The 22206-nt window shown below is 36.3% G+C and overlaps 2 protein-coding genes across 6 annotated transcripts in view; one reads left to right on the top strand and one right to left on the bottom strand.

Annotated features, from left to right (window-relative positions):
• Positions 1 to 332: 332 nt before the first annotated feature.
• Positions 333 to 10278, bottom strand: LOC136844918 (carbohydrate sulfotransferase 11-like). Of its 5 annotated transcripts, XM_067114255.1 has the most exons (6): positions 10060 to 10278; positions 7256 to 7287; positions 6208 to 6398; positions 2566 to 2802; positions 1475 to 1584; positions 333 to 1034 (listed from the first exon to the last, which is right to left on the bottom strand). In XM_067114255.1, exons 3-6 carry the CDS (start codon positions 6304 to 6306, stop codon positions 404 to 406), a joined length of 1077 nt encoding a protein of 358 aa, XP_066970356.1. In that variant the 5' UTR covers positions 6307 to 6398; positions 7256 to 7287; positions 10060 to 10278; the 3' UTR covers positions 333 to 403. The 5 variants fall into 5 exon arrangements, with proteins under 5 accessions (XP_066970356.1, XP_066970357.1, XP_066970359.1 ...); XM_067114256.1 differs by lacking the exon at positions 7256 to 7287 and having other exon boundaries at positions 6208 to 6394; XM_067114258.1 differs by lacking the exon at positions 7256 to 7287 and having other exon boundaries at positions 10090 to 10278.
• A 2145-nt stretch (positions 10279 to 12423) lies between these two features.
• LOC136844925 (uncharacterized) overlaps positions 12424 to 22206 on the top strand; it is a 77300-nt gene continuing 67517 nt past the window's right edge. The window contains exons 1-4 of the mRNA XM_067114275.1: positions 12424 to 12681; positions 13831 to 13944; positions 17033 to 17352; positions 17820 to 20215. Coding sequence (XP_066970376.1) covers positions 12439 to 12681; positions 13831 to 13944; positions 17033 to 17352; positions 17820 to 18879 — 1737 coding nt within the window. The 5' untranslated portion in view covers positions 12424 to 12438 and the 3' untranslated portion in view covers positions 18880 to 20215. The remainder of the gene's footprint in view (positions 12682 to 13830; positions 13945 to 17032; positions 17353 to 17819; positions 20216 to 22206) is intronic.

Raw genomic sequence — 22206 nt, 5'->3', positions numbered from 1 at the left:
GACCAAGTACCCCTCACCCCCATCGAGGTGAAAGCACTCATCAGACACTTCGTCAGATACTGTCTGTCTGTCTCTCTTCTGTTACTCAGTGACTTTTCTCTTCCACGCTCTTCTCTACTTTGAAGAGGTGTAATGGTATCAGAGGCTGGACTGTATCTGCAGTGAACTACCTTTTCTAATTCATGGATTTCTTTTCTATAATACAATAGTGACTCATCTCATTCTAACCATCCTTGTCAAACCTTAGCCATATTTCCCTAGGAATACTTGTTTAGTGCACACGGTAAATACTCCTGCAAGGACTTGAAGGAAGATAAGATGAAATACTTGACTGTGTTGTACAACAAATATTTTTCGTTTATTTAAAAAAAATGGTTAATTATAAATATACAATTTATAGTTATTATAAATTCAAGTAGTCTTCCATTGTGTATCCAAAATATCCAAAATCGTGGCGATATTTTTCGTAGAGCCTCCACAGCTTTCGATCGCTGATTTGCTTCAAGTACTGTCTTGTTACGTTGGCACTCGTCCCTCCCCTATTTTCCCACTGCAGTGCAAAAGTGCTGGGCAGCTGGCCGTTATCTTTGAGGATGTTGATGAAGATGCCAATTTCCTCTTCAAAATTCTCGTATTTTATGATGTAATCGTAATCAAAGTCACACACGTGACACTGCAGCCAAATGGGCTTCCAGTGTTCGTCGTACGACGTGGCGTCGGTGTTGATCAGGTAATCGATGTATTCTACGAAAGTTGGCTCCCTCCGGAATTCTGCGTCTGTAGGGTCAGAATCCGTGTCTTCCTGGACATTTTGACTAGCTAGCACCTTTTGGTTCTCCTTCTTCTCGTGGACTCGGAACTTCGCGACGATATTTCTGCCGTAGTTGTTGTAGAAGTATTGCCCGTCTTCCTCCTTGTAACTGTCTTCCAGTTTGTTTCTGTAGGCCGATACCAGACGCTGGAAGGGATGTCTCACAAAGAGGAATTTCACGGAATTCCCAAGCGTTTTGTTTATGTTGTCTATTTTAACGGGCCTGTCAAAATAAAAGGTACGGAACATGAATTTGTGTAAGGCAGCAAAGTACAGCACCGCTAAGCCAAAATCCTCAGCATTCACAGGATAGCCCTATGAGTGCTGAAGATTTTGTGCCAGTGGTGTAAATAAAGTACTTGATCATTTTATTTACTTGTCAATAAGGAACATAATAAGAACTGCACACCACGAGGTTTAATATTTTCAATACCTCATAATCAACTCATAACGTAACAGAATGATAAGAGCATAAAATATATTTTGCAGTTCAAGTGATGCAAGTTCAGCGATAAATCTTTCAGTTTTTTGTCAGAACTGATACAGGCAGGGGTGCGGTGCAAATCTTAAATGAAATTCATTAGCAAATGCCTTGAGCTTGAGAACTTATAACAAAAGTGAATTAGCGTAAAAATGAGAGATTCTGGAAACAGGCTTCCTTACTTATAAGTGTCTCTGAGAATGGTCTGAAGAGGTCTGTCTCTATGCAACAGGTCATTTTCAGTGTAGCCTGCCAGTTCGAGGAGTGACTTAGACCATGAGGTTGAAGCTACCTGTAAAGGAACATTAAAAAGGTTATGCAGTTGGTTAGTTAATACGATAGTAGCTTTAATGAGCCCTAAGTTATAAATCTAGCAATTGCTGGTAATTGTAAATAAACACCATGCTAAATTCAGGATTTTTTTGAGGGGAATAAGAAAAAATTAGTCAAACAATCTAGAATTCTGTTTTCTTAACAAGTTAAATATCTAATGAAAACAAGAGCAATTGCACTGCATTTAAATCAATACAACTCATTGTACTACTGAAGTGCAAGATTATGGAACAGATAATGGGGTGCATTCCCCATTCCTGTAAATGCACAGAGAGAGAAGATTGTCAGACAGAACCTGAAACCAATATCTTACCTCTCAAGAAAAACGAGTCAAATTAATTACTCTTTTTAACGCAAATTCCACACAAGTATACAGCAGGTCAAAAGGGATCAGTTATTTTTCAATACTGGTACTAATTATAGCTCGGAAGTGCTACTACACGTATTTTCTCTTTTTCTTATTTTTCATAGCTATCGTAAGAAAGTGGTGGCTATGTACCGAGTTGTTATTAATTTTTTTTCATAATCAAACTGCCTTTCAACTGCTATAATGTCATAAAGCTTTATGATTAACATAAGCACAGCCTACTCTGAATTTGTTTTTGATTGCAAAAAATGTCGGAAGTTCAAGCGATGTATCCTGGCACACACGAAAGCGAATCGAAAATCTGTTGCAACAACGGTTAAGAATGTGTTTAGCGTGTGCAGAGAATTTTTTCAGCCATACAGCAACATCACGCTAGTCAAATCAGCGAAACCTTAAAAAATGATATTAAAAAGGAAAGCGGCCATGAAGAGACTATCAAGACCTAAGTATGTATAAAAATTGGGCATAGAGAAGTCATCAAAGCATGTTCGTGGATATCTGAAATTTGTAATACAGACTGAGGGCCAGGAAGCTCCAGATCTGTACTCGTATATATAGATGCACGGTACTTACCTTTGGAAGAATGCACCAGGAAATGTTGTTTTTGGGTACATATATTATATCTTTGAGCGCCAGTTTCAAATGCATATTGCTGTAGTGGGCCGACAAGCGGGCATCCACAGCTGCTGCATCCTGGGCATTTTTCTGGGTCTTGGTCAGTGGAGGTGGATGGGCAATGCATTCTGCCTTGATCAGCTGAGCCCGTTCCCTCAAGCTTTGCTTGACGTTGGCCAGCCTTTTTCTCTCGTACTGTTCCGGAAATAATGATTGATTGATTTATGACTGCTAAAATTGACGTCACAACACCTAGGTTATTGACACCGTAATAAAAATTCAACAGGTAACTAAAAAGATAAATAAATTTAAAAGGGGTTCATATAAGAAACACCTAAAATTATATATATTTGATATCTGTAAATTCATATATGCTGAAATGTATGTTTTGAAATCTGTTGAGGAGGTCCGCCTCCCTCATAAAAATATGTAAATATTACATCCTCACCGAGGACAGGAACCTATGTCTCAGATTCCTAAGAAGTGATGTGTTAGGCACCTAGGATAGTAGCGCTTCAGTGTGTTTGTAACTTGAATAGGTAAGCATGAGGGATAGAGAGACTTTAATGTGGATATAACTGAATGGGTAAGGCTTGTGGATAGATAACTCTTTAATGTCGGTATGATTTTATGTGGTAGGAATTTGGTTTAGGTAACCCTTCAATGTACTGTAGCTGCAATTTGACTGAGTTGGCATTTTAGGTTAAAAAGCGCGATAATCTGGTCATAACTGGTTAAACTGGGTATTAAGGGTAAACAGCACTAGATTATGGGTATAATTTGATTAGACAGGCATATGGGATAGACAGCGCTGTAATGAGGTTATACACTGTACTGTACTCTGATTCAATAGCCATTTGGGGTTGAAAGGACTTTAACATGGTTATATACTGATAAAGAAGGAACTAGGGAATGATAGCACTTTAATGTGGTTGTAATTTCAGCATGAATTTGAGATGGGTAGCGCCTTAGCGTGGCTAAAATTTGATTAGGTTGTCATTTGGGGCTACTAGTATTTTAATGTGGCAATATGGATATATAGACAGAGCTTTAATTTGGTTATACTTCCATTAGACAAGCTTTTTGCTTGTAATCAATGCTAACTGCGCTAGTGAGCACAAGTTAAGATACCGTTCATCTGTACAGTTCTCGTGACTTTGACTTTGAGTATATAATGAATTATGTTTTAACGACGATGTACAGTGTAGAAATTAGGCTAATATTGACAGATATAAAATACAAAAAACAAAAAAAATAAATAACTCGACATAACGAGCCTCAACTTAAGTACATTATAACAAAATAAAAAAAGAAGTTCATTATGACAAAATAAAAAAAGAAGAAACACAAATAGTGATAAATACAGTGCTTACAATAAGCGTACTTTAATTTCTTAAATGCTTGGCTCCCTGTCATGATAAGTATAAAGAAACAAAAGAGTAGCTTATAAGAGAAAACTACGCTCAGTCAAGAGATATACGAATGCATTTAAATAATTTGCATTAAAGTAAAAAAGGCAGTTATAAGTGTAAACCGAATCATGTCTCATTTGATGCGGAAAACGAGTTGTGAGGTAACGAATATAGCAAAGGGTAATGAAATTCAGTTGTAAATACAGCTTGCCTTCAATGAGGAAATAAAAACACTTAGCTATATTACAAACTAATGAGCAAAATAATAAGTGGCATTAAAAAGAAAGTTATTTATTTATATAGGTGCAGAATGGCAAGAATTTATATAGTAACCATGTTTGTCAGACAGGTTAAGTTTGATAGGTTCATCAGAAACTGTGAGCTGTAATGGTCAATACGAAGGGTATAAATTTCACACTATGGTAAAAAAATACTGATTTTGCAGAAATATTTGAGGGATTCTTAACGTTCATGAAGAACGGTGCGGGACTTTTCTGCCGTAATAAGAAAGTTAGAAATTTTTTTTATTAAATATGCGGAATGATATGTTTCTTAGTAACGGCAGGACTTCCGCAGTAGTATATCATCAAAGGATTGTGTTCATGTTAAGAATGGCATTATAATTTGTATAAGATTTTTCGTAGACGATATAAGTTTATACGGTAGTGTGTTGCTAAATTAGTTTATCATATTTTATAGTACATCGCAAATCAAGACTACTGTGGGAAATTGTGCACGATTCCTTCCAATATTTTAGAGTGATTTTTTCGTAATGAATGGCGCGATTGTTACAATTAACGGTCTTCTAACGGTGCTGTTGTTCTATGTTATTGTTATTTCTTGGCATGAATGTTTCTTAAAGAGAGAGAAAGCTTCATTACGGGAGAACAATTTGTGATAATTACGATACGTCTGATTTTTTGCCGATAATGTGTTTAGTTACGTTGATATACAAATGTCGAAAAAAAAATGTAAACTTCATATTAGATTCAGAAAATGTGTTTTTCCTTTTGTTGATTAACCGCACACATTCTTGTTCAGTAAACAAATGAAAGGGTACAGAAGCCTGTTTGGTTGTGATTACTGATTTGACATGAGTGAGATGATTTTCAAGAATAATAGAGTAGTAGTTGAACTTTATTCAGGTAATCAAAAAGGGCATAAATAGTTGAGGAAAATTATAGACTTAAAATTCAGTATATCAAGAAAGAATAAATAATGATTGAAACAGTAATTTTTTTCATTCAGCAATAATCATAGGCATTCAGTTCAACAGGAGAGTATTTAATTGCACCTACTTTCAGCTTATTTCACAGATGTCTGTACATCTGCAGCTATCCAAATCTAGTGGCAATAAGCATTTCTAGTGTAACTCACTCAGGTTATAGACGGAGTATTACTATAATGATGTTATAAACTTATTAGGTAGGGATTCGTGATGAACAGATTTAATATTAAATTTTAAAGTAATGCTGTTGTAGTTTTGTTGGATATATAATTACTGGTAAATACAGATTCAACGTTAGTAGTAATTTATTAAATATTCATTTAAAATAAATAGAAATTTATTAAGATGGTTATTATAATTTCAGATGATAGATATTTGAGAAAACTAGAAGTTTGAAGTAATGTGACTATTATTTGAATATGTATTTTATTTTTAATGCCCTTAACTAACCTAAGCAGATAAGAGAAAACGGTAGAAAAACTTTTACTCGGTGCATACAATAGCAGGATGTGTTTTATGATTCCTTTTGTATTATCTTATGTCAGATAAAACAACAGGAAAAATGCTGACATTTAACCGCATAAATGTAGTTAGAACTGTTTTATGTACTTCTTTTCACAAAAACATTGTTTTTAGCTTTTAGTGATAATATTATGCACTTTACCGATATGCAAGTTATTCTTCAGTTTCTCAAGCAATGAACGTATGTTAAAATAAGCGAAGCTCTACCGATATGTGATTTATTCTTCAGTTTCTCAAGCAATAACCATACGTTGAAATAAGTGAAGGTTCCAGCATTTGTTTGGAATCAATCAGTCATTAAAAATTACGTTAAAAACTGAGATAGCAAAATTATTATGAATCACAGACAACAAAGTTACTTACAAATCAGTGAGAGCAAAATTACTTATTACTATACTGTTTAATAACAAAATCACTAATGCGCTTCCTGATTCTCACCTCTTTCGAGTCACTGATGCGATAGATGAGCAAGAGGCAATAAACGTAGACGCAGGTCAACACGACGCGTCTGGGCAGACGTCCCAACCTCGGAAACATCTTTCTACTTCTTTCTGGTCATCGCCTTTTCCTTTCACGCCTGAGGCTTCATCTCATCTCGTCGTCGGAAGTCCTCACTTGTCCATCACTTGCTGGAAAGAGGGACGGGTATTTAATTTCGAACCTTATATGGAAATAAGATGTACTGGAATTGTCCTATTTGTATCATGAACGCTCCACCGGGCCTCTTTGTTATTTAACGGTGGTGACTTTTAGCTGAGACTTACGGTTACATGTATGTGTGTGTGTATATATATATATACTTATAAGTATAACGTATAGATATATATAAATATATATATACATGTATATACTGTATATATAAATATAATAATTTACACAATTTTATGTAGGCTTCACAAATTAAGATCCGCAGAAATATTTTAAACTTCAAGAGGGCTGGTAAGTCAGCTTCCTTAATCGAAATTCAAACAGATGTTTGCTAAGAACACACACACACACACACACACACACACATATATATATATATATATATATATATTATCAACAACAATCACATGTGGAACAGAAATAAATTTCTGACTAACGTCGGGATCGAACATGTAGTGATTCAGTTGACAGCGCCTTTGTTTCAATTGAAACACCTGGTTCGATCCTGATGTGAGTCAGAAATATATAATATATATATATATATATATATAGATATATATATATATATATATATATATATATATATATATATATATATATATATATATATATATATATATATGAGCTATATATATATATATATATATGTATATGAGCTTCATTAGACGTAATAAAAATTAAATAATCGGTCATATTTCTTTTGATTCCATTATAAGAATTTCCTACTTTCTCATTATGCTGTTATTATTCGTGATATATATATATATATATATATGTATGTGTGTGTGTGTGTGTGCGCGCGCGCGCGCTCCCACATTATACTAATATGTGCACTTACCCTGTGCGTAAACCACTTGCCCTTGTTTAACACTGAAAGAGAAGTTAGAGCAAATTAAAAACAGTGGACATCTTGCCAAAAGAAATTGTACAGTAACCTGCGGCTAATGAGTCCAAAGGCTTTATTACTGTGTCCTGGCAACCTATCAGTCTGGGTTGCGTCCGATTTCTTGACGGTCGGTTGTCAAATTACGATAATGATAGCTTCTGGCTTGTTAATCGAGGCCACATAAAACGTTTATGTTGTAAATTAGTTTAGGTTAAGTCATTTTGTGTTTCTTAAATCTTGAACCTTGTGATTATTTTTGCTCTGAAAATCAGGAACATCACAGTAAAGTAGGTTAATTAATGCTGACTGATTACTTTTCATATATAAATACCATTTAGAATGAATTCACGCTAACAAAAAGGACAGCAGTAGCGTGGAGTGCATTATTTAAATACAGATAATTTCTCTTTATGATACAGTGAAGAAGAAGAAGAATATATATATATATATATATATATATATATATATATTATATATATATATATATATATATATATATATATATATATAATGAACGTACGTGTACAAATATTGCAAATGAGTGGAAATGTACGTATTTTTATATGCGCTCGTCTGAATATATGCATGCATCAGTACCACCGCCATCAATAATATGCCTTTGTCATCTATTGCCAAATGTCTCTCCCTTTATGGGCTACTCATTCATTTTTCATGCAGTTTCATCAAGAATTCATATTCATATTCCTTTCCTCTTCTTGTTTTGCCCTCCGTTATTCCCTCAGCTGCCTACCCAGTCCAGTCCTCTCTCTCTCTCTCTCTCCCTCTGTTTCTGTCTGTCTGTCTGTCTCTCTCCATTATATTTTGATGAGCCCGGGGCAGCTGTATTGAAATGGCTCACTAAAAAGAATGGGAGAACTTAAAGACGTCTCGTTGGTCTTTACTAAAATAGTAGTTCTCGTTTTAATATGTTTGTTCTGCTGTTTTCGTTCTTATTCCTCAGTTATGGCCATTCTTAACACTGATAGCTTGCTTACCCCGGTAATGGTGTTTTTGCCTTGTTATGCATGGGAATGCGCTCATTTTGAATAGTAATAATAATAATCCTGTAATTGTAAAAGATAGTTAAATTTTGAAAACAATAGTAGGTTAACTTATAATTAGTTGTTGAAGAAAAAATCAAACTGCTAGTTGCTAGCGACATTCATTATACCTGGCAACAGATGATTACACCGAGTTCAAAATTGCTCTGTCAGTATGGTCCTTTGATATTGTTTGTTGTTGCCGCAAACCCCACTGTTCACAGAGAGAGAGAGAGAGAGAGAGAGAGAGAGAGAGAGAGAGAGAGAGAGAGAGAGAGAGAGAGAGCAAGCATCCGCGTTTGAACGGGTTAAAAATTGGCTATGATATTGAACTATACCCTTTTAAGTTCAACGTCATGTTCGATTTATCCACTTCTGAATGGTCTCATTATTCAAATCATCCTTTAAAACGTACTGTTGGTAGACATTTAAACAATAATCAGAATTCATTGATAAAGGTGTGGGAGGGAGATGTCAGTAAAATTACTCCTTACAACGTTTATAACTTTTCTAACTTATACGGTAAGGATTACTGAACCTCTTGATGAATTACAGTCGTTAATATTCCGAAGTCTTTTCAGTTACACGTCAATGAATTCTGATTATTACTATAATTTGTTATTACTCAAAATTTCACTTATTCTTATTTAATTTACTTAATTTTTTCTTATATAACATACACGTGTTTAAAGGCAAAACAAATATTTCCTTTGACATTTTGTTGAAATAACTCCATTTACATAATCAATGCCTGCCCTACATACCACTGTAAGGACATATAACTCAGCCTACGTTCTGCTCTTCCAGTTCCATGTATTACTAATGACTATCGTTTCTCAAAGACCATAGTCAATATCTGTATTGATATTACTTTAATAATTTAACAGAACAGGTACCGGCTGACGATGAGTAAAAGATACCGAATATGAGTCTCCGTATCCAAAGTTCTCTAGAATCCTATACATTGTACATCTAGCAAAATACGCTTCGGGATGTTGGCATTCAGTGTTAAATACAATACTTCTTTCGTATAGTCATCGAACTATCGTGAGTAATGACTTGCATTTCGCTTCCCACGATTATATTCACGAGTCAGGAGGAATTTTCTTGTGAATAAAGTAATGTAATCGATCTAATCCATACTCCCTCTGGAGATGGTTGAGCAAACAACTACAGATTTTGGTATTTGAAACAATACGGAAGGGCAATTCTGTGGCGCATTCGACTGGCCACAGATTTCTATGCATTGAATAATAAAATAACTTTGTATTCAATCACAACCAACGGTATAGAACTTAACAAAACAGTTAAGAATCAGCTAGATGCAGTTACTCTCTTATGTCATTTCTTTTTATAGAAATTTCTCATCTATTTTGCCTACAAGGGATGATTTCCGCTCACTCGCTTAAGTAAACCGAGATAATCACTACAGAAACACAGCTGTATACACAACGGCGGAGAATTTTCTGAAGCTGTTAAAAATCAACTAAACGTATTAAACTGTGTATTTAATTTCTAGCCTTAAACACGCCTTTTCTCTCTGGAAAGGAATGTTGTGGACACCCAATCGTGAGATGGCACTACAGAATCAGACAATTGAATCGCCATTGCTGTAACACATTCGACGATAAGGAACTTTTCAGAATGAAAAGTTCTGAGCATCAACTAAGCGCACTTATCCGCGTAGTTCATTCTTAATCAAGAGGTTAAACTTACCGTTTATTCCTGGAAGGAGATACAACTCACGCGTACTCGCACGGTCCTAGTTCTTCTCTTGGCGTCCGCTTCAAGACTGGGATATAGAAAATGGGCCAAACCTGCTTGGATTGGGTAACGGTAGAAGTCATGAGTCCATCCCAACGGCTTTGCCCCATCGTCATTTGGTGATCGCTTCAGCTCTCGGAACATTTATTTTCTTTTTTTTCATGACTTTTGATATGTTGCTTTTTTTTTCATCATGAGGCTGGCCAGTATTTACGATTATCCTTCATTTGCCTCAGGTGATCATATACTTGCCTCCTGATGTAGGTTACGTTTTTAAAAGAACGCTGTTCATTGATGGATTTGTACGTTAATTGTTAAAATATGAAGAACTGCCAATCTGGAGCCATTTAACCACGTAGTGTAATTTTTTCTCTCATTACAGCTGGTGCTTCCGTTAAGGAAAAAAAATACACATTATAGGCTACATTTGTCGTCGATTTCAAAGATTTTTATTAGGAGCGTAAACTGTTAGAAATACAGCAAATAAACAAAACATGCTGCTTAATGCTATAAACAAAGTCATTTATTCACCGAACAATTTTGGTAAACGCTAATGCCGGAATGATTTCTATAGTCCAGTATTCAGTGTGACCTACAAAACTAGTCGATCTTGGGTAGGGCTGTCCAAATCTTATGGAACTTTTAATCGATATTTGATAAAAATTTTGACCACTTCATAATGCCTCAAGCATTAGAATATTTGCAGTCCATAGTATAGATTGGAAAATGAGACAGTGACCAGAAGTTATAAATCATCAAAGCCTCTCGTCAGTGGGATAGGGAGTTTTAATGTTTTCTTTCACTAGGCAGCTCGTTTGTCCTAAGGCAGGTTCAATCCATATTTACGATTACCGGAATTCATCTCCAAAATGCTACACGAACGAACGTAAACATTAATAGGAGCGTAACCTCTGCATCACAAACATTTACAAAGTCGCGTCTAACAAAAGTGGTCACGTAATTGCTTCTGAGACATTCAACCCGACCTCACAAAGTAACGGTACTGGAGGATTGCCAAGACCATGTTAATTTCCTTTTAAATGTCATGTGATTTCCTCTGTACTGTCTTGAAACCAGGGCGACATTATTCTAAGACTCTCTGTGACATCAAGCATAACAGAAAAGATATGCAAAAACGATAACAATGAAAACAATAAGACAAACATTTCTTACTAGCGGGACCATATCCTCCATGATGAGTGATATCCTATAGCGCCGGATTGGCAAGGAGACAGTGGAATATGCTCAGTCCTTTATTTCATTCAATAGGATCTTTTCGTGATAAGAAGTATTTTATAATAACATCTTAAGAGAAGCGTAGGAGTAAGAAGAAAAAAAAAAGGTTGTAGAATTTTTCAGCGTGAATTCCAGAATAACTTCAAGGCTTACATAGAGGTCAAGAACACGAGTTTGAGTTGCTAAAAACGAGATTATATTTACAGTTATCAAACGTTTATTTATTCTTATTTGGTATAGTTTTCAATAAGGATGAAAATAAAAGCATTGTGTTTTAGTTTTAGTTGTTACTTTGGTAATCTAGGTCGTAATATCTGTTTTAATGAGAATGATAGTGTGCTCATTGGTAACTCGCTTCGGGAACCGGAAGACGTAAGAACATTCTGCGTTTAATATGTTTGCAACGTTTGTCACGAAACACGGCCTACTCGGACAGAAGTGTTTGTAATTTGTATTTTTATGAATCTGATAAGCATTTGATCTTGAATGTGATCGAATATAAAAATATTTTCTTATTCAAGATAGAAACTTTCTTACAAGTCGAATGCGCCACAGAACTTGCCTTTCCAGGTAGCTGGTTCATCTGAGGATGCAGCTTGGCGCGGCCTGGGAGAGTTCAACGCCCTGAATTGTTTTTATGACAGGTTTTTAAAGAACCGTGTGGCGCGCTGCCGGTTGGCAACATGCATTACCACTTAAAAATTTCTATCATTATAATAATGACAAAATCTTCATTCCAGTTCACTGCGATCTTTAGTAAAAGCTAGGAGTGGTATCTGCTCAAGACAAAGACGAAAAACTATTTGATGGTCGGAATGTTGACGGAAGAATTTGCAATTTATAAAAAATTTTAGCCTTACAAGTACGGATATTTTATGCCTGATATCACATCTCTCGATGAATGCAAACTTTATACCCATTTTAAACGATACTTTATCGGTGTTCTCTCTAACTTATTTTTGAAACAGTTACTTTAAATCTGTCATATTGGAGACGCATTTTTAGATGTTAGATTAAGCCAGCCTTTAATTAACACGGGTTTTGATTCCTCATTGAACGTTTGAGCAGATGAGAAATAATTATAGTTTTTATAGAATGGAAAGGAAGAAGAGACAATGTCTCCTGTGTTGGATCTCTTCCTTGGCCCGTTATCTTCCGAAAGCTCTGGGGCAACGGAGTGACTTGTGCGTTAGTACGTATGTGAGTCCACTGACCCACTGCCGCTCAGAGGATCCCAGTTCGGCTGCAACGTCCCGTGTAAACGCTTCGGAAATTGCCGGTTGGGAAAGTCTTTTTGTAACAAGTAGAGACTATCTCGAGGGAAAGGCCCTCCTGAAGGTAGGAAGCGTCAGTAGAATGACTTGAAAATCACGGGCAGAAGTGAGTGAACAACGATGAAGTGAGCCAGCTTAAAACTCACGCTTAAGTTTATCTTCGCGTTTTAGCGGAAATAACTGAAAAGAAGATGAAAATTCCAGATAGAAAGATGAATGCAGAGTGACTCGCGAGGATTTTGTGAAGTGGTGATAGGATGGTATTTCCTATGATTTGTGTTTGCATGTTTCGATGAGCATTTTCCCTTCTCCATAGCAAGTAAGTAGGGGTGGAATTTCCTCATTTGTGCAGAAGCAGGTGTTGGTATTCAGTCTAAGATTGTCCGTTATTTTGAAAAGTGTTCCTGGAATTTTCTGAGTTTAGACTAAAACTATGAAGTAGATGTGATTAATTCTAAGCTTCTAAAAGCACGTGTGATTTTTAGCATTCGTTAGTGTCGCTCTGAATCCATCCTGTATTTAGGGTAAGGCGGATATTCCTTATTCTATGTGAGAGTGTGTAAAGCTTTCAGAGCTTGCGAAAAAGCTAAGATATGGTTAACCCATCTTGCTGATATGCCAGAAAGATAAGAAATCGCAGATATTCTTCGTTTAACTCATTGGAGGTTAAACGCCATTTTTGAATAATTAAGTTTTATACTGTTATGATACCTTAATGCTATTAAAAATCCCAGGAAGTTATTTTGTTATAATTTCATTGTACATGAAACGAGAGCGGAAGAAAGTAAGTTTTCTTAAAGTATTATTTTAGCTGACAATATTTCGTAATAAGGCTGGACTGAAAAGATACCACTTAATTTTAAGCCTAGCTGTGTTTATTGGATGATTTAGCATGGGATATCAAATTAAATAAGAAAATATTGAATTTTGTTGTATCAAGCTGCTACAAAATAACGAACTGATAACATTGGTTTTAGTAAAAAAAAAGTTTCCCCAACTTCCTTTTACTTTAAGGTAACAATTTCAGACATTCACCTTAAACTAGTATAAGAAAAACCAACTTACAACATTCAAAGCACACTTACTTTAATTTAGTACTTAATAAGAATACATCAAGGAGAATCCACTAATATTAAGAAAGCATTTAAAACAAATCCATTTAGACTAACACCTTCTGATCTGAAATTGACACTGCCTAAACTTCTTTCGACAGAGCGAATCGGAATTCACAATGGTGTTCCCAGGGATCATAAGGAAGCTGAACAAGAACTTGCCAGCTTTGCTGCAGACTATCGTCATCATATGTCTCATCCACTATATGGGTCAGGTAAGCTGACGCCCGCTAGCTACAGTGTTTACCCCGGAGAGAATAGCGTTCGCCCACGTACTCATTTTCTTTGGTATTGTAACTGTCACATGATTAGCATTTTAATCAAACGCACTTTGTTTTTATGCACACACACATATATATGTATATATATATATATATATATATATATATATATATATATATATATATATATATATGAAGATAAAAAGTCCCATAAAATCAAATCAATGTACACGTGGCAACCATATATTTCGAATACTTTTGTATTCCTGGTCACTGGTGAAATATGTGATCAGGAGTATCCGAAATATATGGTTGCCGCATGTATATAATGCCTTTATGTGCCTTTTTATGTTCACAGTGTATTCTTAGATTACAGTACAAGATAATATGTATATATATATATATATATATATATATATATATATATATATATATACATGTGTGTGTGCTTGTATGTAGAATGTCTGTACGTTAATGGTAATTAATATACGGTTGCATTCCTTAGTTGTGTGAGACCGTTGTCAGCATTACCTATGACGTAAATATTGCTATTTGTAAATGTAATGAATATAACTGTTTTCATGCACGTTCGGTCTTCTCCGTTGAGGCAATGAGTAATCCAGTTATTTTGCGAGATGTCACATAACATCGGAATCCCACATAGCAGAACGGAGCATAGCATAGTAAACTACAGTTTATCGATATTTAAATTTTTTTTCCTTATCTAAATGCATTTATGGCCAGATGACAACACTGTTGGGTAAAAAATATTAAACAAAGTGACTGATTTATAAGCATCAGAAAAGCAGAAAGGTATATATGGGAGCAAGGAAGATATGGCTTTCCCTGCCTTCTTTATTCCTTAATCATTTAACTTGCTCTTTTTCAATATGCAGTCAGCTTATTGTCGAGCAGACACATCCTTCTGATCACACAACCGTAACAAAGCCGTAACAGGGAGTTAGAAGTCAACAATTGTGAAATTAAATATTTATCAGTTCGCTCAAGTTATTTCCATACCACTGAATAACATTCTTTAATCAGTCATCTACGGGGAAGCAAGAATGTTCCATAACATTACAAATCTTAGATATCAGATTCATCGTTGTGAGCATACCCCCAACTATAGGTTGCCAATTGTCTTAAATGATGCATGTTGATTACTTGGACCAAAATTCTTTTGTGAAATGGTGATGAAATTTTGATGAGATAAATGTCCGATTTTATGAAATTCCTTTTCTCTATCTTCGAGTTACGGTGTTCCACCTCTCCCCTTGCTTTCTTATTTAAAAAATTCCATCCCAAGAAGTAGTCTGACGAAATGTAAAGGAGAACATTTCAAGGTATGTTGACTTTTCTCCGTCTGTCCCCCGGCTGCGAAATTCACTAGTTACAGTAATTTCATTCTTTCAAAAGGCAAGTAATCGCATGCATATTTGTGTAGAAGTTGCACGTGTTCTTGGCTATGTTCCTGTCCTCTAAGCCTGGACTAGATTAAAGCATTATGTTGAGTGCAAGTCTGCATTCATTTCTCTAAGACTGAGGATAAGGATTTTTCATAACCTTTAGGACTTGCAGTCTTATGTATCATAGGCCTAATAGAAAAGAAGGAAGAAAGAAAAATAATGAAGTTTAACCGCAAAAGAAGCGGTAGACTGGTTTCTTGGAGAATGGAAGATTGAATAGTTACAACTATGTTTTCAGAAAGACCAATCTCAATATCATGCTTCTTTTATATGCTCACAGATCTTTATCATGATGGATTGTATCACAGGAGTACTTGAGCAAAATGTATTTTTGTTCCAGTCACTAACTTTAGAGCTTATATCCATTTAGGGACAATCCTGTGGTATATTACGGCTAGATCTTGCCAGAATTGGAAAATGTGTGTCTTACAAATCTTTACAGTGAATCTTCAAAACGATTACTTTATTTACATTATAGGATAGTGTTAGTTACTTGTAGTTGTATAATTTGTCAAGATTTTAATGCAAATGTGAATAGCAGGGTATATATACACAGTATATATATATATATATATATATATATATATATATATATATATATATATATATATATATATATATATATATATGTGTGTGTGTGTGTGTGTGTGTGTGTGTGTGTGTGTGAATAGCAGGGTATATATATACAGTATATATATATATATATATATATATATATATATATATATATATGTGTGTGTGTGTGTGTGTGTGTGTGTGTGTGTGTGTGTGTGTGTTCACAAACATTAAGCCACAAATGTCATTTAATATCCAAATCGGTCTACCTCTGAAATAATACCATAGGGGAATTATAATTTATAAGTGGTAGTGTCACCTGGTGGAGTCGAACCACCTCCAGCAACTACCTTTGACCTTAGTGATGAGTCCTCTTACCAATGGACTGTCAAGAGAGATATGAATTGATACCGCTTCTGCCTTACATATGCTCGTCGAGTGCAGCAATTTTATACTCATCGGCATTAATCCACCCCCACCATGACATCCAGCTGGTACGTTTGAAACATGACGGGCATGTGTACTGCGGAGTATCAACTTATATCTCTCTTGACAGCCCAGTAGTGAGAGAACTCTTCGGTGAAATCAGTGTCGGTGTTCGATCCACCAGGTGACTACCACTTATTATTGTAATTCCCCTTTGGTGTTATTTCCGAGGTAGAGCGAATTGGAAATTAAATGACATTTATAGCTTAATGTTTACGAATAAAATAAAACGTCACGGATAAAATATGATATATAATATATATATATATATATATATATATATATATATATATATATATATATATATATATATATATATATGTATATATATATATATATATATGTGTGTGTGTGTGTGTGTGTGTGTGTGTGTAGTTTTCCAAGAAATTAATGTACATATAGGAACAGGATGGAGCATGGGAATGCATCTATCTTGGTGTATATTTAGATGTATTAACTTTCCTTTACACATTTCATGCCAGTCGTGGTGACAGGGGTTCAGAATAGTCTTAGCAGCACTTCTTTTCTCAACGAAACTATGACAGGTTTGGTTGATACGCCTTTTCAACTTTCAGAGTGTCATGCTGAAGTTCCAGAAGAAACTACACTTAGGGCGTTTCTCTCAAGTCGCTTCTTCAACCCATCGACCTCCGACTGGAGGAGGAGGAGGAGGGGGAGGGGGAGGAGGAGGATCTGGAGGAGTGCCAGCATGGAAGTCCAGTGCTCGAGGACCCTCCAAGTTCGGAGGGGGTTTCAGCCGCAGCCATCGGCCCTCCCGAAGCACTTCCTCGACTACCACGACAACCACAACGACCCCGGTCCCGCCTTTCGACGATGATATCTTGAGGGAAGAACAGCAGCGTCGTCTTGACATCCTGCAGAAGACTTGTACGAGGTACACACAAGTCCCAAGTGGTGGTCTATCACGGCTGACTTTTGAATTCCACGACTGGATTCAGTTTTAATGTTGTATGTGGAAAATATAGTTAAAGTTCAAATTCTTCGACTTATTTCAACTCTCATATTCCAATGGAAGTTATTTTGTATATAAATTCCTTTTAAGCATGTTCCAGTAGAAATAATAGCTTCCTTCTTCCCCGAGTCTTTGAAAGCTTTTTTTTTCCTTTATTCCTTTTTCCCGCCTATGCTGAGGCAGACGTTCCTATTTTTGTTTAGTCAGCGAGATCATTTTTATTGCGGCATAAAACATTAATTTGATTTTCAGAAGTTGCAAAGTTCTCGTAAACTTTGTTTCGAATTAATATCTGAAGGTTTATTTCTAATATATTGTTAATGTTTTTATTTTAGTTCGAGTAACGCATGTGAACAAAAGACTCCTGAAACTAAAAATTTTTTTTTCAGATGGAATATAGGCCTCTGGGCACAGGGCGAGAACAGCAACGTGACTAGTGAGGAAAAATCAGCGTTGTCAACGTTGCCCAAAACTCCGTTGTACCAAGCACTGCTGGTATCTGAAAAGTACCACGTGGCAGTTTGCCCCATAGCTAGAACAGGAATACAGTGGCTCTCCCGTCGCCTCTTGCAGCTTCTTGGAAAATTTGATGATCGCCACTTGTTGCACTTGCAAGAACCACCATCTGCAATTGCTAGACACAATTTTCCATACTTGAGTTCTTGGGAGAAATACCCGTCAGTTCTGTCAAAGAGCGTTACGTTATTGATGGCCCGCCACCCTCTAGATCGCCTTCTTGCATCGTACAGGTATCTACTGGAAGATCCTGAAAGGAATCCCCATGGATACCTCCATTATGGGCGTCGCATCGTTCGCAGTTACCGTCTGGCACCTGGTCACGGAAAAGCTCCGACCTTTGAAGAATTCGTCAGGTTTCTTTTGGCAAGGGACATGAACCACATGGAGGAGGCCTGGCAACCTGCGACACGCCGCTGCACCCCTTGCCACATACCCTACAACGTCATCACCCATTATGAAACCCTATGGCATGATGTGCAGTGGGCGTGGAAGAAAGCGGGTCTTGGTTCCTTGAATACGACGGATTATGTGCAATACACGATGACCCCAGAAATTCGACGCCAGTACTATTCTGAGCTGACCCTGTCGCAAGTGCTTCAGCTGTATCAGAAGTACAAACTAGACTTCGACCTCTACGGCTACTCCTTAGAAGAGCACATGGGATATGCAAGACCAGGCGACGAAGCGCCAGATCCCGAGCTGATGGCGCTCGTTCCACGTAAGAACACCGACAACCTGCAAAAGTTACTCACTCAGGCTGTGGAAAAAGCTAATTACGTTTCCAGTGACGTAATTGGCGAGAGACAAGCACCTGCACCAGCGGCTTTGAGTTCGAGTGTGGCAGCAGTTATCCCTAACGAGACAATTGTTGATGTAAATAGCAACTTTATTGATAATGGTGAAGGTGATTTGTTCCCACAAGAAAAATAGATATTTTATGACGTAAGTCTTCCGAACTTGACATTAAGAACCTATCTTCGTACAATTTCACAAAAAGTATGTGAAATTATGAATATATGTGTATAATATATTTACAGTTTCATAGTGATACCTAGGGTAAGATGTTAACTGCTGTGTGCAATGCTGTTAATTTAAGAGTGATAAAATGGAATTTAATCAAACTACTTTTAAAGTTTTCCATCTGGCTTCATAGAAGGACATTATTGGAATAAAATTTTATAAAGTAAAGTTTGTTTGGAAAAAACCACCGTTTTCCTTAGGCATGCACAACTTCTTAACAGTTATTGGAGTTTGACGTATTTCCATCATTTTGTAGCGGCTCAGAAACGAGAACTGTTATTGCAGCATAGCGTAGAAGGAACAAAATAAGTGGTGTATCACGTTCTTCAGTAAGTATCCTGGCCCTCTTGACGTGAACAGTGAAGAGCGTTACTGAACGTAACAGATGGGTTGCAAACCGTGGTGGAGAAACGCAAAGGGTCTACTCACAACAAGCAGGGGTTCCTAACAACGCCCCACTTGGAAGTCCGCAAGAGTGAGTGTATGGGGAAGTTTATTCTCCCTTTCTGCATATATGACAGCAACAAAATCCTCCTTTCTGCCTGTTTTAAAGCGAATAAAAACCTAAGCCACCTTTAAGATCGGGCCCTTCCTGTGTCCAATATTTATCGTATTACAGAATTACTGTTGTTTGTCGTTCTTTTAGAGTTACAGTTATATATGTTCCTTTTTTTCCCGATGAGAAGCGAATTTATTTATATATAGTGGTATGATACTGTGGTGCGATATAAAGGTATAATATATTTTTTTGCCAATGCAGTTGTATGTCAAATTACTTTGACGATTATTTTCATATAAGATTATAATGGGCGATGAAGAAAGATGAACCGTCCTTTAAAAGTAAAATTTACTTAACACATCGCTATGACTATGTTTCTTTTCTAGAACATTGAGAAAAAAGAAACAGCTGTGTATTGGAGACATTTGTTATATTAAGATTTATAGGTATGCAAGAATGTACATAAATCACTTTCAACTGATTCGATCAATGTGACAACATTAGACGCTGAGTGACAATTGCACCCTGGCCAAATTTACACCCCATAATATTCTATAGTGAGAAAATGTCAATCCAGTGATCTTTGTCTACCCTTGAACAACGATCTTTCTGCCAAAACTAAACAGACGTTTACACCATGCTTGTCATCTCTGGAAAACAAGTCTGGCTTACATTTTAAATCTAAGTGATCTCTTGTAACTAGACTAACTGTACAGAGGTCAGAAAATTATTCGATGGATTTTTAAGGTAGGTCTTTAAGTATTCTATGATATGACAGTTTTGCAATAAATGGTAGCCAGGTTATGGTTTTGGGTCAAACTATAGAACAGCTCTGCATAGGCTATTATCTTGGAAACTGATTTTTCTTCTACTTTTAGTATTGTTGGTGAAGGTGGTGGTGTTGCATTGTTGTCGGTCAATTATTATTAACCTCATATCTCTATCCAACATGGCTGGGGACCCTTTGGGAACACAGGGTTTTGGGTGGGGAAAAGAAAAGATGGGAGAAAGACCAGACTTGTTGCTGTTATTGAATGGTTACGCGCATGCGTAAGTTATTAGGAAGCCATATGCTCAAGAAGGGATTGACTAAGAAAACCTGTTATGGAACTATACTAACCTAATCTACCTAACCTAACCTAACCTAATTTAGTAGGCCATATTACTTAGTCAGGGGCTCTACCCCCAGACCCCTCAGTGAAGAAACTTCACTTTTTACCAAAAGTTCCCCTAGAACACTGCGTATGTGCAATAGCACTCTAGGATGGCCAGTATAAAAAAAATCAGTTTTAAGTTTAATTACACGTTAATTACAGTCGGCTGACAAATAATAACATTAAGTTCTTGATAAGCAACCAAAATACTATAGAAAAATTCAATTTCCAAGATAATACATCCTTTGGAGTTATGGTATAGTTTTACATGGTTTTTACCTAGTCATTTCTGAGAATGAGTATTTTTTTACAGAATAGGGCTAAAATTAATAAAATGACTTGAAAGAGGCAAAACTGTAATTTTTTTCTTGGAAGGAAAAAGGTAATATTTTTGAAGACTTTGCCGGGGAAGGCTGGCATTTTTTGCATGAAAAATATGAAATAATACTATTTTTGGAAGGAAAAAGGTAATTTTCATGCATTTTTGCATAAAATGACTGGCTAGAAATGATAGGGCACATAAAGAACCTAAAAATACCAACCTAACATAGCCTAGGGGTGTTTACTGCTTACAATTTTGCCATATTAGCTATGGAGGGTAGGGGGGCCAGTATTCTACCTTATAAGTCATAATATTTGATTAATGTTTTTCTGTGTTATTAAGCATTTGTGCAGGTTATCTATTGAGGAAATTTTTTTGTTTTGATGTGTTTTACCCAAGAAAAATATAAATTATAATTGTGGGAGGTTGCTGGAGTCTTCCAAAAAATAACCAAAAAGATTTGGTTAGGCCATAGGTTTTTCGTAATCATTTGACAGTAACTTTGCCTTTCATTGAGCTTGAAGCTCCCGCATTTCGTAGTTGAGCACTTATTCGTAGCAAAAACTAGGCCTAATTTTTACCCAAACCCTAACCTACTAAAACCTTTACAACTTACCGAATCAGGGTGGACCCCATACCCATGCATTAAACCCAATTGTATTTCTGTTGTGCAGCAGATTCACTAAATGAACAAACCTTTTTGCTGTGTTAACAACGTTCGTGGAAAGGTTAGGCTTGGTTAATGTGGTTATTCATCATTTAAGAAGTTGATAGGCTTGCACACCTTTGCATGATTTGCACGAATGGTAGGTTAGGCCCACTGACCTTAGCCTTACCTAGGGTTGTGGTATGGGTTGAGAAAGTTGCAGACTGATGAACAAAGTGGGCTGGCTCATGCATAGTTTGCCACAAGGTAGCATTTTGCCTCGCATATTGTTTGCCTATATGTCGTAGGCAAGTGATGAGAAAGCCCATCTTTCGCTTGAGAAAAGCATTCTAATTTCTTGTTTTTACAGGTCATTATCCCAAGAGGGGGTAGAACTGCTGTATAGTATAACTCCGCATGACTTATTACCTTGGAAATTTAGTTTTTCTATAGTATTTTGGTTGCCTATCAAGCATTTACCATTATTTTTTGGCAGTTAACTGCAATAACCTGTAATTAACCTCAGACCGATATGTTATTGTGTGCTGGCCATCCTGGAATGCTATCGCGGATGCACAGTGTTATAGGGGAACTTTTGGTAAAAAGTGGAGTTTTC

Source organism: Macrobrachium rosenbergii, chromosome 13 (assembly GCF_040412425.1).
Source record: "Macrobrachium rosenbergii isolate ZJJX-2024 chromosome 13, ASM4041242v1, whole genome shotgun sequence".
In the NCBI taxonomy this organism is placed as follows: Eukaryota; Metazoa; Arthropoda; class Malacostraca; order Decapoda; family Palaemonidae; genus Macrobrachium; species Macrobrachium rosenbergii.
Note: the sequence above shows the minus strand (reverse complement) of the source record. Positions and strands in the feature narration are given on the sequence as shown.